This window comes from Mizuhopecten yessoensis, unplaced genomic scaffold, assembly GCF_002113885.1.
Source record: "Mizuhopecten yessoensis strain PY_sf001 unplaced genomic scaffold, ASM211388v2 scaffold11073, whole genome shotgun sequence".
Taxonomy (NCBI): domain Eukaryota; kingdom Metazoa; phylum Mollusca; class Bivalvia; order Pectinida; family Pectinidae; genus Mizuhopecten; species Mizuhopecten yessoensis.
Genome location: NW_018408866.1, coordinates 657,594 through 674,873, shown reverse-complemented (window position 1 = coordinate 674,873; position 17,280 = coordinate 657,594). Strand labels below are relative to the sequence as shown.

At 34.3% G+C, this 17,280-nt stretch overlaps 2 protein-coding genes across 2 annotated transcripts; one reads left to right on the top strand and one right to left on the bottom strand.

Annotated features, from left to right (window-relative positions):
- Positions 1-3,086: 3,086 nt before the first annotated feature.
- On the top strand, positions 3,087-6,185 carry LOC110465365 (thrombin inhibitor rhodniin-like). The gene is made up of 4 exons (XM_021521128.1): positions 3,087-3,137; positions 3,467-3,658; positions 4,893-5,018; positions 5,948-6,185. Exons 2-4 carry the CDS (start codon positions 3,495-3,497, stop codon positions 5,988-5,990), a joined length of 333 nt encoding a protein of 110 aa, XP_021376803.1. The 5' UTR covers positions 3,087-3,137; positions 3,467-3,494; the 3' UTR covers positions 5,991-6,185.
- A 6,318-nt stretch (positions 6,186-12,503) lies between these two features.
- On the bottom strand, positions 12,504-16,938 carry LOC110465371 (thrombin inhibitor rhodniin-like). The gene is made up of 4 exons (XM_021521135.1): positions 16,919-16,938; positions 16,424-16,615; positions 14,449-14,574; positions 12,504-12,735 (listed from the first exon to the last, which is right to left on the bottom strand). Exons 2-4 carry the CDS (start codon positions 16,585-16,587, stop codon positions 12,693-12,695), a joined length of 333 nt encoding a protein of 110 aa, XP_021376810.1. The 5' UTR covers positions 16,588-16,615; positions 16,919-16,938; the 3' UTR covers positions 12,504-12,692.
- Positions 16,939-17,280: the final 342 nt, after the last annotated feature.

Genomic DNA, 17,280 nt, shown 5'->3' with positions numbered 1-17,280 from the left:
ATTTGGAATCTGATCAGTACGAAATCGACATGAGAGATATGATGAATCTAGTTCTGATTATTCCTAAAATGACGATTATAGTTAAGTAAATTGCAATGCCTATTATGTAAGAGTAAACGTTAGCTAACGAATTAAAAAATACAAAAAAGAATTACTGAAAATGAAAATATGTGTTCAAGTACGAACTAGATAAACAAATTATGGAAGGATGGGTGGCAGACAAGCAAATACTCAGCATATTGACATACAGAGACAACCACACTTTTCTGGTATTTTGTAGAGAGTAACTTTTCCCGTTAAGCACCCGTTTATATATACTATATGTTTCATTGTAACAATTAATTTCAATTCCCAATATTTGATAGCCAACATTCCATCTAACCTGGTCAAGAGCAACATCTTTGGAGTAACATATCAAAATTTCAACATAGCATGTTGGCTCTTTTTCTTGAAATAATCGTCTGAATGTGTCACCAATGTCAAATATAAACTTTCGGGTCAAGGGAACACGTCGAATTTCGGATATAATAAATCAATCAATCTTTAGACATGTCTTTATTTTCGTGCATATCGGCCACATATCGCTACACATAGGTTGACTGCTCCGTAACCGGCGTGTACGTACTACCCTGACTGTCATTGAGATAACAGCGTAACATTGAATGAGAAATATTATAATACTCAGAATTATATTATTGCCCATTGTGCCATTCAGAGCTCTGAAAGGTAAAATTATTTTCACGGGTAAGGTCTGTATACTGAGTCCCTTCCCCAGACAGGCTTGGACATTATACGGATATAAACTCAGATCAACCTTAACTTGCTTCCTAAGCCCAACTCAGTCTGCATTATAATAGGGTTATTGTCAGTCTTTACACACTTTTTGTTGTTGTGAAATACCATGATTAACATGACAGTTTTTGCATATTTCTGAACATTCTATTTTACTTTTACTAAGAGTTTATTCAATCGCTTACAATTTCCGTTGTTTATAAGTGATATTTACGGAGGATGCAGGGCCCGGATAGTCGTCATTCATCTGTGTTCCAATATAGCGTGACAGTCAATCAGCTCTACAGGTGTGCGAACAATGAAATATTACCTGTGTACGTTCGCGTACCTGACAGTATAATATATAGTATATATACATGTAGCTGCACAGTGTCAATACAATTATTGAAGTAATACATACACATTTCCATGTATAATGTACCACTCTTTTCGGGTTGTTGGACGTCTTCAAACCATGAAAATTTAGTATTATATACAGCAGTTGCCGAGCAATCCTACTGGAAACTATCGATTCTTTTTCTCAAATAGTTGAAGAGAGTGTAATTTTACTGTGCATGTATATAATTCGAATGAATAGCAGACTTTAGACTAATAAAATCGCCCAGCAGGAAAAGAAATTCAAACATTGCCAATGACGGCTCATAATAACGAAAATGTTTATACTAAGGCACACCAGTGGCAGATATTAGTGAAAGACCAAAGTTTAAAACAACCGAATATGCGGAGATATATCAGTGATGTTAACAGAAATATAACTGTTTAGCAATGAAATTATATGGATGTTTTTGATGTTCTGATTTTGTCTACAAAACTAATCAAAACTAAGTATGTAAAATAATAAATTAAACTAAATTTTCTTTTTTGAAGTTTTCATACACCTCATATTAAATGTATGAATAAATAATATGAATCTTCATTGCATTTTATTATAGGTGATTTTTTATGAAAATATGTTTATAACTACAGGTGACACTCGATCAACACCAATCAATGACATACTAAGTTATTACTCCTCATCTTAGTCGATTAACAAATCAATCTCACTACGGAATTATCGTCGTCTCTTTCAAATTTAATTTATGCTAGCAATATAAACTTACTTAAAAGCGTAGCAATCGAAAAATCTTTGAACAGGTTATCAATACATATCATTACCTAATCTATACATTTACAAGTATTCCTACACGTATAAATGATTGTAATGTTAGACGCCATTTTGGTTTTATTATCAAGGCGATTTCGAGTTCCCTAAGCCAAAACCCGATACAATAGACTAGTACGCAAATAGGTCTGTAATATATGCATTTATTTCATGCATTTTGTACGAAAGTTATGATGTTTTAATTTTTGCAGATAAAAAGATTTCTTTTACTTATTAAAGATGACGCTGTTAGGTGACAAAAACAGTTTGTGAGGAAAACGTTTGTTTCATTGTATGTAAATACACAAAAGTATGTTTGAATTTATTACAATTTTATGTCATATCGTTTTGATGAGGCTTATAACTATAACCACCACTTAACAAATGCTTAATATATGGTTATATCATCACAAACAATGAGGACACTTGTCTTCCAATGTCCGATGTAAAGATTGAGGTCTTCTTCTTTTGACAACCTCTCCCTCCCTCCCCTTTACCCCACCAAACCAGTTTAAGGACAATTGTGTGGGAACGTAAAGCATTACACTTCAAAAGGCAATAACCCCTCGACTAAAGAATAACATTTTGTAAAAGAGCGTTACAAATGTATTCTTTAAGTGACACACAACAAAAAAAATAAAACTTAAAATGATAAAAAATAATCAATTTTAAAAGGTAAGGAGATATCAGCAATAAAAATCTGAAAATAATCAACCCACACAAAAAATATGGGGAAATCAGTATCATCAGGAAAGTCCCCAACAAATGAAGTAACATTGAATACTAGTTTAATCTTGTCAGACACTGACGTCAAATAATCGAAAAATAAAATGGAGTAATTTGATATTTCAGCGACAAAACACAAGGTCTAAATCAATAAAGTATTGAACAACGGGAGATGATGAAAAATTCAAATTTCAAAACAACAAAAAGCTACCTGAAACAATCTGTAACTTGATACAATACATCGTGGTTTTGTTTCGGGTTCAAATGTGTTACACTTAGATCTAAACGTGCTGTCATGTAAACAAGCCAAGGGGCCCGAGGCTTTTGTAAATATGTTACTTGCCTGACCAGTGTTTATATTCATAAACGTGTATCATCTGTATATAATTGATGATGAACTGAAATGACTGCCTATAAATAGTGCTACTCTGGGGTGACCAGTAAACGTTCTCAAGTGATCTGAAGACTACCAGTACAGGTTTGTAAAACAGAATAGCATTTATACATTGTGACATTGTACCAAGTATTTTATCAACTTAATAATGTTTTATCATTGAGATGCTAAATGTGTTAAATGTTGTGCTGTTAGTCAGTTACTCTGGGGTGACCAGTAAACATGTACAATGTGTGATCCGCAAAACTAAACACAATGTATATAGTTATTCATCTATTTACTTATTTAATTACCTTTTCAGAAATGTGAAAATAGTTTACTAATCTAGGGTCATTTCCATTGACAATTTGTCTATCAACTCTTTAAATCGACTGTATGGTAGACTATGTTGATATATTATTCATATTTTTCAGGTATTATCCCGATAGACTCATCCTCATAATGAAGCTGACATTGGTAATCTTTGCCGTCTGTGTTTCTGTCGCCCTCACAGCGACCGTCGACGAAGAACCGGATAGAGAATGTGCATGTTCAATGGACTTCAAACCTGTATGTGGTACAGACCGCATAACTTATGGAAACGATTGCATGAGAAATTGTAAGAAGTAAGTATGCTACGTTATTCGGTTGAACAGTTCAAGACCTTTTCTTTACAAATGATTATTCTTCAATTACTCACTTTGATCAAATTGCACTTAAAACGCGCTAATGCATAAATCTGTCAAATGCTGATTATCAAAATACATAAATTAAAGGTATCTATTGAGGCCATTTTTCCAAAACTAAAATATCTTTTATTATTTTGGAAGTCTTGAAATTACCTTCATTTAATGGTCGATAAACTATACGTTAATTTTGATCAAAAGCCAAAAAAGGTGTTTCACCGTCGCATTTGAATTAACATTATCAACTTTTCAACAAACACGTGTTTAAGTTCCGATTGACGATAAGCAAGGTTTTTTAAGTTATTTTCACTAACCCTTTTTATTATAGTTTAAACAAAGGAGAATATTCATCGTAATTTACAATTCGATGTAACGACAACTTTCATTGGTTAATAACCATGGATTATTGGACGATATACCATGCTCGCTCGTGTACTGTTTTCAAACAGACTAACGCTATTCGGGATGTCGAATGAGGGCACCCCATTTAATTTTATGTATTTAAAGATTTGCTAGCTGACAAACATCTATATCTACTTAATGATCGGCTGAATTTACCGCGGAGATGACTTGAAATATTGTTTGTAAATCTATCAAATGCTGATTTAATGTGTTGACGAGCAGTGTCGATAGGCTAAAGGGTTTGATTGATTGAAATAAACATTTTGCATAAAGCATAACGTCAGTCAGTGTTTATCATCTGTCGACCGAATAGAAAAAGAAATGGACAAAATACGACAACTGCTCTTAATGAACAGAGGGTCAGAAATGATAAAACACGCAGCCTGTTGTGTGGAATGAAGACATAAAGACCATGTGATAAATGTGACAAATGTTAGCGCGCGCAAAAGAACAGCTTAATTTACTTGCTTATCAAAGACATATGATCTCGTTACATTTTACTTGGTAGAATAGATAAATCAACAAATGGTTAAATATAATAGTTGAAACAATAACTCGTTAATTATTTTTCCAACATTTTTTCACGCTCGTTATATTTTATATATTCCACCATAATGCACCCACATACAGTGTTATTTCTTAAATCTACTAATGAAATATCGCGTACTCAGTTTGTAAAAAAGTTTAAATGAATCTACATTATCATTACTTATACATATATTCTATATATGTTTTAACTACAACTAGAAGCATCTGAAATTACACCTTTCAGCAATATCCATCTGCTTCACGAAGGAGAGTGTGAAGAAGAAGACGAATGTGTTTGTAACCAAGACTACCGGCCTGTTTGTGGCGATGACGATGTTACCTACTCCAACGACTGCAGTAGAGAATGCGCGTATGTATACATACATGGCAACAATGTTATAATCCTTCAGTGATATATGTATCTGACAAATTTCCCCCAGAGCAAATAATTTACTTTTGTCGAAAACTATTTTCTCGAATGTGGTGAAAGCGACTTATTTCAAATGAATTAGATTAAACAATATGAGTGCATTCTCTTGTTTTATAAACAGTATGAGTGCATTCTCTTGTTTTAATGAATCTGAATAAACACAGATTGCGTTATTATAAAATATGCAATCAATGTGAACATATGAAAAACAAACACGCAAAAGTATACATATCGGATATGACAAGTGATTTGTAGTACAAAATGGTTGTTATCTCGTGCCATATCGACCACACACAACTTTCTACATCATGGTATTACAGATACACGAGTAATATATATACGTGTGATATAACTGTTCGTGTGAAAAAGTTGATTTTTACGCAAAATAAGGATAAGTTAAGTGTTTAGTTATCCATACAAAGATGCATAAGAGTTAAAGTTTAGCGCCGCTTCTTCTTCTAGCGCTTTTTTATGATTTATACACATATGATGTGTCGTAATTCACATTTTTTGATACAGGAAAAAATATCTCAATAATAATGATATACAGCATCTATATAACGCCCTATATAATCTGTAAAATTACTCTGAGGAGCTTTACAGCACATGAATGATAGTATTCTTAAAATGACAGTTATAGATATTGTAGATAAAAAGGGAATGTATGTTGTCTGAGGATTGCAGTAGACTGCTACAGTGTATATGAAGTTAAGAATTATAAGTAATATAAATATATAGTAATTATTAGAACAGCGGCTTTTTTATATACATTTTATAATGTAAAGCTAAATTAATAATTTCTAGAAAGTACTTTATTTTTTATTAAAAAATGAATAACTGTTATTTCTCCTATTGTAATTCTTTTCAAGGGGAGTTAACAATGTTCACGAAGGATCCTGCGATTCCAAATAAGAGGACCTCTCTCACGAAGAAAGCCCGACTCCCGCATGGTCAACACAACGAAATATCAAGCGTATTGGTACATTGCTTTACTCTGCCTGATTATTGGCGGCTGTATACGCATACGAATTAAATCAATTATGAAATCATGTGTATAATATAATTTGCAAGGATTTATTTATTAAAGTTAAGAATGATTGAAACAAATGCAATCTCCGATTTGTTTATTTATGTAAGTATGGCAAGTATGGCCTACTATTCACATAACAGCCTTCATCTTTAACTTCAAGGTCTGTTTTTCAGCTGTGGATTCTCAACGAGTCCCTATTAATTCCACGTGGAAACACATCTTATTAAGAGATATTTGTCGGCCACTGAATTTATTTTACAACAATATTGAAACAAGTTTTTACAACTTATATCAATCACTCGTATTAGCCCGGATGTACGCGCGCGAGGGTCGTAATGTGGAAGGAAAACGGAGTACCCGGAGAAAACCCACATATGTTACTGAAATATGTTACTTCTTACGAAATGTTCTGATTCAGGTAAGCAGGCAAACAGCCATTGTACCAGCTACATCTATGAAATACATGATAACGCCTAAATGTAAGGTAGCTTTTAAAATATTACATGTAAAAATAAGACTGACGTGAAATACTCTTATTTTGTACAAAAACCAAACAACAAAACAAAAGCATCAATAAATGGATCAGAAATGATCCCAACGTAAAAATGATACCGCACTGGAATACCATTCTGAAGGTACCAAGCACAACACTCCTACCTGTCAGAAGTTACTTACAACTGATTAACCAGGGGATAAAGCCCATTACTGTCAGCACAGGAGTTGGTGCCAACGAAGCATGGAAATCAAGAACAGAAATGAAATTAAGGAGAGGATAGAAATAAAGTAATAGAAAAACTGCCGAGGTTTGGTTTGCTATACACATTAGTGTCGCTGTCATGTGCCACAATTGAACAAAGGAAAACTTTTGGTATAAAATGGATCGGTGGTTCGCTCTTCGTCAGCCTTCGACCAGTTTGGCGTGAGTGTACCTACATCGCTAGTCCATAGAAAAACGGAGGAAAGCGATAGAGACAAGAATCTGATATGTGTATGGTTTATACGCGTACGATTTGTCTGACAATGCATATCAAGAATGACCATTTATCTTAATTTTACATTTTCAGTACAAATCATGTTGCAAAGAAAATAATCTGGAAATTTACTGCATTAACAATAATTGCAAGTGGATCTTAATGTATTTGGTGAAAAGTCGTTTTAATAATATCTACATTTATCTTTTCTCAAACAATAGCATTTGAATTAATGTTCACATGTACGTTTGTACAAGAAGGAAACAAACAAATAACCTTAACATGCTTCTGAAAGTTGTCAAAACGGTCGGAAATAAATGTTTACTTATTAAAGTAAGAACAAATCTAACACAAAGAAAATGTCATCTTAAATTCCATTAACGTATACAGGTGTATTTGTTTGCAATTAAGACCAAACGTTATGCCTGCAATGATCCATTAAAATATAACCGCATGGCAAGCAAACATTTCAAGGGTAATGTCAATCCTGATTTTCATTAAATTATGTGATATATCTTATAATATTATATTATGTCTGATTCCCAGTAAATATGACCATAGCAAGTTTGTAAGAGATGCAAAGTGCATAAAAACACTTCAAATGAATTGAAAATGGTCTTTTTCATTCAAAACGACATGTTTATATAAAAACTTAATCTTTTAAAGTTTTTGTCATATGACCTTAAAAGTCTTAGATGGGGTAAGAAAACGCCACAGAGATTACAAACCCTTGGGACTGTAATCACTCCCCCATCCGCAGCCATGGAGATAACGTATATATAATATATAGTAATAGGTCGAATATTGTGATGTCCTTCGAAAGAACGAAATTTCAATTCTAAGCGACACAAGAACCCGGAGGAAACTGTGATGAATTGCAGATCTTCAAACTGTAAAATATTGGGTACAGCCTTATTGAGGGTTATTTCCCCAACCCTTATAAAGGCATGGAAAGTCAACAAGAACATGACTTCAGCATAACCAGAGATGTTGTTAATGTAACAAATAGCTGCAAAAAGCCAAGTCTGGGTCACGATCCGAAACCAAGCAAAACTCTGGCTCGGTCAACACCCAACCATCCCAACAACCTAACCAGTCCAATAACAGACAACAACGTAAAGCCCCTCAAAGGTAAGCCTTTGCCTTCCCCTATTGTTATTGACAAGTTTTTAACTTACCTACGGGGTTACGATAAGTCAAAACTAAAGTTTCTCCAAGATGTTTTTAAGCAAGGTTTTAGGTTGCAATATGATTGGCCGCGCGTATTTGGCTTAAGATCACATGCAAATGCTAAAAGATAAAATTCAAAAGGAGATTTATCAAGGGCGTTGTTTTGGAACTTACCCTACACCACCTTTTACTAATTTGCATATCTCTCCACTTGGTTTAGTTCCCAAAAGAGAAACTAATGAATACATCGTTATACATCGCCTGTCATTTCCAGAAGGTTCCTCGATCAATGATGGAATCGCTCCGGAAAATTCCACGGTTTGTATCAAGCTATCGATCAAGCAATTCAATTAATTAAACATTATGGTCCAAATTCATTTCTGGCAAAAACTGATATTGAATCAGCATTTCGTTTAATTCCGATTCATCTGAACGGTTACGAACTCTTGGGCTTTAAAATGTATGACAAATTTTATTTTGACCGTGTCCTGCCAATGAGTTTTTCTATTTCATGCCGTTTGTTTGAAGCTTTTAGCTCAGCCATTCATCGGATTTTAAGCACATACATTTCAAGTTTCTGGAGTTGTACATGTTTTGGATGATTTTTTATTTGTAGGCCCCTGACTCTCACAAATGTTGGATGATTTAAACAATTTCCTGACATCTTGTTCCGACACGTCTATTCCAATAAAGCAAAGTAAAACTGAACTGCCCCCAACAGTTCTGACTTTTCTTGTCATAACTTTTGGTTTAACGAAACCTTATCACCATAAACGACTTAATAAGGAGGCTAGATGTGACTTAGTTTCATGGACAATCTTTCTAGACTCGTTTAATGGGACATCTACGTTTCTTTATGACCGTTGGGAAACTTCAGCACAATTACAGTTTTATACTGATGCAAGTTTTTTTAGGTTATGGCGGTTTCTTTCAAACTTCATGGATGTAAGGCGAGTGGCCATCAGACTGGCAATATTTTCATATTACAGTTAAATAATTCTTTGCAATATTAGTTGCATTGGAGCTTTGGGGTCCATCACTTACTAACAGATGTATCATCTTTTTTTGCGACAATCATGTTGTTGTGGACATTATCAACAAAAAAACCAGTAAAGATAAAACTCTAATGAAGTTAGTAAAGCGTCACATTCCAGGCAAAAGTAACATTTTAAGTGACCGTCTGTCTCGTTTTCAGGTGAACTCATTTCACCAATTGGCCCCTAACATGGACACAGATCCAACGCCAATACCAGTCCATCACATGCAACTCTAACCGATACTATTCATTCGCTTTTGTTACATGCTACATCGCTGGCGACATCACGTTCTTACGCTAGAGCGTACAATCTGCAATGTCATTTTGTCCAAAATACTTGTATTGGTACACCTGTTTTGCCTACCATCTACAATATCTTGGCCTTTTTTTTTTATCGCCCATTTGTAAAGACAAAATTTGGCATCATCTACCATTTCTGCATATGTTGCAGCTATTAGTTAAATTAACAAAATCTCTGGTTATACTGACCCATCCCAATCTTTCTTGATAAAGAAATTGTTCAGTTCGGTTCAGCGAGGTAGTTACTGGGTAGACAATCGTTTACCTATTACACCAGAGATACTTACAAAGCATTTTTATCCAACATATTTGGTACATAACGGTTATCTCATAAATTGTGAGAGTACCTCCACTATATACATGAGTGTTAGAATTATCTAATAAATATTAAAGGTATGGCCTTTGGACATTGGGTCGATTTGTCATTCAATTACATGCCGCTTGACAACTGAGTGATACCAATGTCTTCTTCATAACAGGATAAAGTACTTTCATCAGTACTTCCTTTTATTTACTGCATCAATACCCTGAGGAATCTCACCAACTCATTTCATTGTAGTAAACTTAAAAACTTTTCTAGCAAGGAACTGACATTTTGTTTTCAAACTATAATAATCGCATTAATTTCAACTTTCTTAAGACTGTGCAACTCTTCATGTGATTTTCTTACACTTACCAACATTCTATGGAGGATTACTCTTGTACAGCGCTAGGATGGCATTTGATTTCATGTAAATGCATATATCAGTAAAATGTAGTGTTTTTCACTTCATTTCTGTGAGGCTTCTGGGCATGTTATCCAGTTAGCTCTTTCTTCTTGGACTGTAGAAAGATAACAGAATTCCACAGAGGACTTATCGTGCGCAATGGTAATATGGACATTGACAATACAGTGAACTATATTGTTTGATATACAATGCATAAATTTGTGTTTTATTATATTAGTACATGTACATTCTTAATACTTCCATGAACATTTTGTGCTATTATAAGCTTCTGGACATTGGACCGGGTCGCTATATTCAGTAGCTACTTGTGGTTCTAATACAAAATTTTAATAGCCAGATTGGCGAACGTTCTAGATAAATGATGTTAATCTGTTTTGTTTATTTAATATGAAATGCATATAACTTTCGTTTTCATATGCGTCAACTTATATTTATTTATGACAGATACGAGTATATCGTATCATTGTTTTAAATTTGGCAAGTTCAGATTTTACTGTATAGTGTGTGGATATATATACGTTATCTCCATGGCTGCGAATGGGGGAGTGATAACAGCCCCAAGGGTTTGTAATCTCTGTGGCGTTTTCTTACCCCATCTAGGACTTTTAAGGCCATTGGACAAAACTTCAAAAGTTTTAAACTATATAAACATGTCTTTTTGAATAAAAAAGACCATTTTCAATTCATATGAAGTGTTCTGGTTTTTTATGCATTTTGCATCTCTTACAAACTTGCCATAGTGATATTTACTGGGAATCAGTCATAATATAATATTATAAGATATATCACATAATTTAATGAAGATCAGGATTGACATTACCCTTGTAATGTTGGCTTGCCATGCGGTTATATTTTAATGGATCATTACAGGCATAACGTTTGGTCTTAATTGCAAATAAATACACATGTATACGTTAATGGAATTTAAGATGACATTTTCTTTGTGTTAGATTTGTTCTTACTTTAATAAGTAAACATTTATTTCCGACCGTTTTGATAACTTTCAGAAGCATGTTAAGGTCATTTGTTTGTTTCCTTCTTGTACAAACGTACATTTGAACATTAATTTAAATGCTATTGTTTGGGAAAAGATAAATATAGATATTATTAAAACGACTTTTCACCAAATCCTTTAAGATCCACTTGTAATTATTGTTAATGTAGTAAATTTCCAGATCATTTTCCCTTGCAACATGATTTGTACTAAATAATGTAAAATTAAGATACACGGTCATTCTTGATACGGATTGTCAGTCATATCGTACGCGTATAAACCATACATATATCAGTTTCTTGTCTCTATCGGTTTCCTCAATTTTTCTATGGACTAGCGACGTAGGTACACTCACGCCAAACTGGTCGAAGGCTGACGAAGAGCGAACCGCCGATCCATTTTATACCAAGAGTTTTCCTTTGTTCAATTATGGCACATGACAGCGACACTTATGTGTATAGCACACCCAACCTCGGCAGTTGTTTTTTTATTTCTATCCTCTCCTTAATTTCATTTCTGTTCTTAATTTTCATACTTCGTTGGCACCAACTCCTGTGCTGACATTAATGGGCTTTATCCCTGGTTAATCAGTTGTAAGTAACTTCTAACAGGTATGAGCGTTGTGCTTGATACCTTTAGAATGGTATTCCAGTGAGGTAGCATTTTTACGTTGGGATCATTTCTGATTCATTTATTGTTGTTTTTGTTTTGTTGTTTGGTTTTTGTACAAAATAAGAGTATTTCACTTAAAGCTTAATTTTACATGTAATATCTTAAATGCTACCTTACATTAAGCCGTTATCATGTATTTCATAGATGTAGCTGGTACAATGGCTGTTTGTCTGCTTACCTGAATCAGAACATTTCGTAAGAAGTAACATATTTCAGTAACATATGTGGGTTTTCTCCGGGTACTCCGTTTTCCTTCCACATTACGACCCTCGCGCGCGTACATCCGGGCTAATACGAGTGAATAATATAAGTTGTAAAAACTTGTTTCAATATTGTTGTAAAATAAATTCAGTGGCCGACATATGTCTCTTAATCAGATGTGTGTCCACGTGGAATTAAAAGGGACTCGTTAAGAAACCACAGCTGAAAAACAGACCTTGAAATTAAAGATGAAGGCTGTTATGTGAATAGTAGGCCATACTTGCCATACTTTCACAAATAAACAAATCGGAGATTGCATTTGTTTCAATCATTCTTAACTTTAATAAATAAATCTTGATTTACCTTGTAAATTATATTATACACATGATTTCATAATTGATTAAATTCGTATGCGTATACAGCCGCCAATAATTGGGCAATGTACCAATACGCTTGATATTTCGTTGTGTTGACCATGCGGGAGTCGGGCTTTCTTCGTGAGAGAGGTCCTCTTATTTGGAATCGCAGGATCCTTCGTGAACTTTGTTCACTCCCCTTGAAAAGAATTCAAATATGAGAAATAAAATGTAATAACTATGATATGAATCCAGATATAAATCAGAAATGTTATACATTTTGTAATATAAAATAAAGCACTTAAATTAAATTATTGATTTAGCCAGAAATTATAAAATGTATATAAAAAAAGCCGTTGGACAGTTGTGTGACCGCCCCGTTGTGCGCTTCTCTCCGCACAACTGTGCGATTTGGTACAATTTGATGATCAATATTACGGAATAAAAAAAATACGGAAGGCTCGTACTGGTATACTATAATTTACACTGTATTTATTATTGTAATTTCTCATCACAATAATTAACATTATGTACAATTTTACAATGCATGTACCACAGTAGTACAGTGACCGTTGAACTGTCAGAATATATTTGGCTCCTGGCTAGGTAACAGAACAGATACATAACAAGTTGATGAGTGACCGGAGTTTTACCTGGCTCCCCGTCACCTGGTTTTCACACCTTGGCGCATTACGTAAGTGCCCCGGGCGGGGGAAAACTACGGTCCAGGTACAAAGTGGCTATGTTTACCTGTGTTGCCGAGGCTGTTTTGTAACGTCGTTTAAAAAACACTGAAAATGCTATTTCTAAAGTATAGACGGAAAGAAAAGCTTGTAAATGAGGCTAGAATAGGGTAGGCAACATACTAAAAAAATCAAGTTTATATGTCTATTTAAACAGCAAACCGTATATATTGTTAAGCCATTCCTCAATTTATACCAACCACGATTGTAATCGCACAACGTTCGTCGATCGTCCGCACAAATGTGGGCAAACAATGATCGTCCAATCTTTTATCGTACGCACTTCGTGCACACATCGTTTACACACCGTGCACACATCGTGCGAACACCGCACATCGTGTAACGTTGTGCGATCCCACAACTGTACTAATAATTTCTATATATTTATATTACTTATAATTCTTAACTTCATATACTCTGTAGCAGTCTACTGCAATCCTTAGACAACATACATTCCCTTTTTATCTACAATATCTATAACTGTCATTTTAAGAACACTATCATTCATGTGCTGTAAAGCTCCTCAGAGTAATTATACAGATTATATAGGGCGCTATATAGATGCTGTATATCATTATTATTGAGATATTTTTTCCTGTATCAAAAACTGTGAATTACGACACATCATATGTGTATAAATCATAAAAAAGCGCTAGAAGAAGAAGCGACGCTAAACGTTAACTCTTATGCATCTTTGTATGGATAACTGAACACTTAACTTAACCTTAATTTGCGTAAAAATCAACTTTTTCACGCGAACAGTTATATCACACGTATATATATTACTCGTGTGTTTGTAATACCATGATGTAGAAAGTTGTGTGTGGTCGATATGGCACGAGAATACGACCATTTTATACTACAAATCACTTGTCATATCCGATATGCATACTTTTGCGAGTTCGTTTTTGTATATGTTCACATTGATTGCATATTTTATAATAACGCAGTTTGTGTTTATTCAGATTCATTAAAACAAGAGAATGCACTCATACTGTTTATAAAACAAGAGAATGCACTCATACTGTTTAATCTAATTAATTTGAAATAAGTCGCTTTCACCACATTCGAAGTTTTCGACAAAATGAAATTATTTGCTCTGAGGGAAATTTGTCAGATACATATATCACTGAAGGATTATAACATTGTTGCCATGTATGTATACATACGCGCATTCTCTGCTGCAGTCGTTGGAGTAGGTAACATCGTCATCGCCACAAACAGGCCGGTAGTCTGCGTTACAAACACATTCGTCTTCTTCTTCACACTCTCCTTCGTGAAGCAGATGGATATTGCTGAAAAGTGTAATTACCGATGCTTTTAGTTATAGTGAAAACATATGTAGGATATATGTATAAGTGATAATGTAGATTCATTTAAACTTTTTTACAAACTGAGTACGCGATATTTCATTAGTTGATTTAAGAAATAATCACCGTATGTTGGTGCATTATGGTGGAATATATAAAATATAACGAGCGTTAAAAAATGTTGGAAATTAATTAACGAGTTATTCATTCAACTATTATATTTAACCATTTGTTGTTTCATCTATTCTACCCAGTAAAATGTAACGAGATCATATGCTTTTGATAAGCAAGTAAATTGAGCTGTTCTTTTGCGCGCGCTAACATTTGTCACATTTATCACATGGTCTTTATGTCTTCATTCCACACAACAGGCTGCGTGCTTTATCATTTCTGACCCTCTGCTCATTTAGAGCAGTTGTCGTATTTTGTCCATTTCTATTTCTATTCGGTCAACAGATGATAAACACTGACTGACATCATGCTTTATGCCAAATGTTTATTTCAATCAATCAAACCCTTTAGCCTATCGACACTGCTCGTCAACGCATTAAATCAGCATTTGATAGATTTACAAACAATATTTCAAGTCAACTCCGCGGTAAATTCAGCCGATCATTAATTATATATAGAGGTTTGTCAGCTAGCAAATCTTTAAATACATAAAATTAAATGGGGGTACCCTCATTCGACATTCCGAATAGCGTTAGCCTGTTTGAAAATAATACACGAGCGCGCATGGTCTATTGTCCAATAATCCATTGTTATTAACCAATGAGAGTTGTCGTTACATCGAATTGTAAATAACGGTTAATATTTGTTTGTGTTTAAACTATAATAAAAAGGATTAATGAAAATAACTTAATAGCCCTTGCTTATCGTCAATCGGTTCTTAAATACGTGTTTGTTGAAAAATTTATAATGTTAATGTCATTCCATTCAAATGCGACGGTAAAAACACGTATATCATTACCTTTTTTGGCTTTTTATCAAAATTAACGTATAGTTTATCGACTATTAAATGAAGGTTATTTTAAGACTTCCTAAATAATTAACAGTTAAAGTATGGGTATTTCGGGATATAGCAAGTTTATGATCCCCTTGTCCATGACTATTTCCCGAGGCGAACCCATACTTCAACTATTTTATTATACCGATACAAACACTCTCTTTCAATAATCTAAATATTATTAGACAACAAATTTACAATTCTCCACTGTGACCGTTTCCATGTCCGCGATATCCAAACCCTTTTCAGTGAGGTTGCTAGAGAGCAATGTAACGGATGCCTGTACTGTTCTTTTTGTGTTCCAACATATATGTCCGACAACTTGCTCTCGTCCAACACAGAAAACCTGGGGGTCGCCATTTCTGTTGTCGTCTGTCAACAACAATGCGAGGTGAAGGTCGGTCCAGAAAGTACCGGCTCCGCTGGCCGGAAATTGCCGACGTAATTCGATTGCGCTGATTGGTCAATATTCTTTCAGGCTTTCGCCCCCGACGTCATTCAATTTCCCGCATTTTCCGAAGGAACGAGTTTCAAAACTAACGCACCCCTCCAGACGAACTATTTCCCTGGCATGCAGTTAGAGGGGAAATAGCTTGTTTATGTGGTTATTTTTGTATAGTGTAAAATAAGTAGAGGTATAATAATAAAAGTTGTTTTATTTTTGGAAAAATGGCCTCAATAGATACCTTTAATTTATGTATTTTGATAATCAGCATTTTAAGTGCATTTTAAGTGCATTTTGATCAAAGTGAGTAATTGAAGAATAATCATTTGTAAAGAAAAGGTATTGAACTGTTCAACGAGATCCGGATAACTTGGCATACTTACTTCTTACAATTTCTCATGCAATCGTTTCCATAAGTTATGCGGTCTGTACCACATACAGGTTTGAAGTCCATTGAACATGCACATGCTCTATCCGGTTCTTCGTCGACAGTCGCTGTGAGGGCGACAGAAACACAGACCGCAAAGATTACCAATGTCAGCTTCATTATCAGGATGAGTCTGTCGGGATAATACCTGGGAAATATGAATAATATATCAACATAGTCTACCATACAGTCGATTTAAAGAGTTGATAGACAAATTGTCAATGGAAATGACCCTAGATTAGTTATCCATTTTCATGTTTCTGAAAAGGTAATTAAATTAGTAAATAGATGAATAACTATATACATTGTGCATTGTCCTGTCCTTCACCATTAGAACTGACTAACAGAATGTTATTTAACACATTTAGCATCTCAATGATAAAACTATATTAAGTGGATTAAATACTTGGTACAGTGTAACAATGTATTAATGCTATACTGTTTAACAAACCTGTACTGGTAGTCTTCAGATCACTTGAGAACGTTTACTGGTCACCCCAGAGTAGCACTATTTATAGGCAGTCATTTTAGTTCATCATCAATTATATACAGATGATACACGCTTATGAATATAAACAATGGTCAGGCAAGTAACATATTTACAAAAGCCTCGGGCCCCTTGGCTTGTTTACATGACAGCACGTTTAGATGTAAGTGTAACACATTTGAACCCCAAACAAAACCACGATGTATTGTATCAAGTTACAAATTGTTTCAGGTAGCTTTTTGTTGTTTTGAAATTTGCTTTTTCAGCATCTCCTGTTGTTAATTACTTTATTGATTTAGACCTTGTGGTATGTCGCTGAAATATTA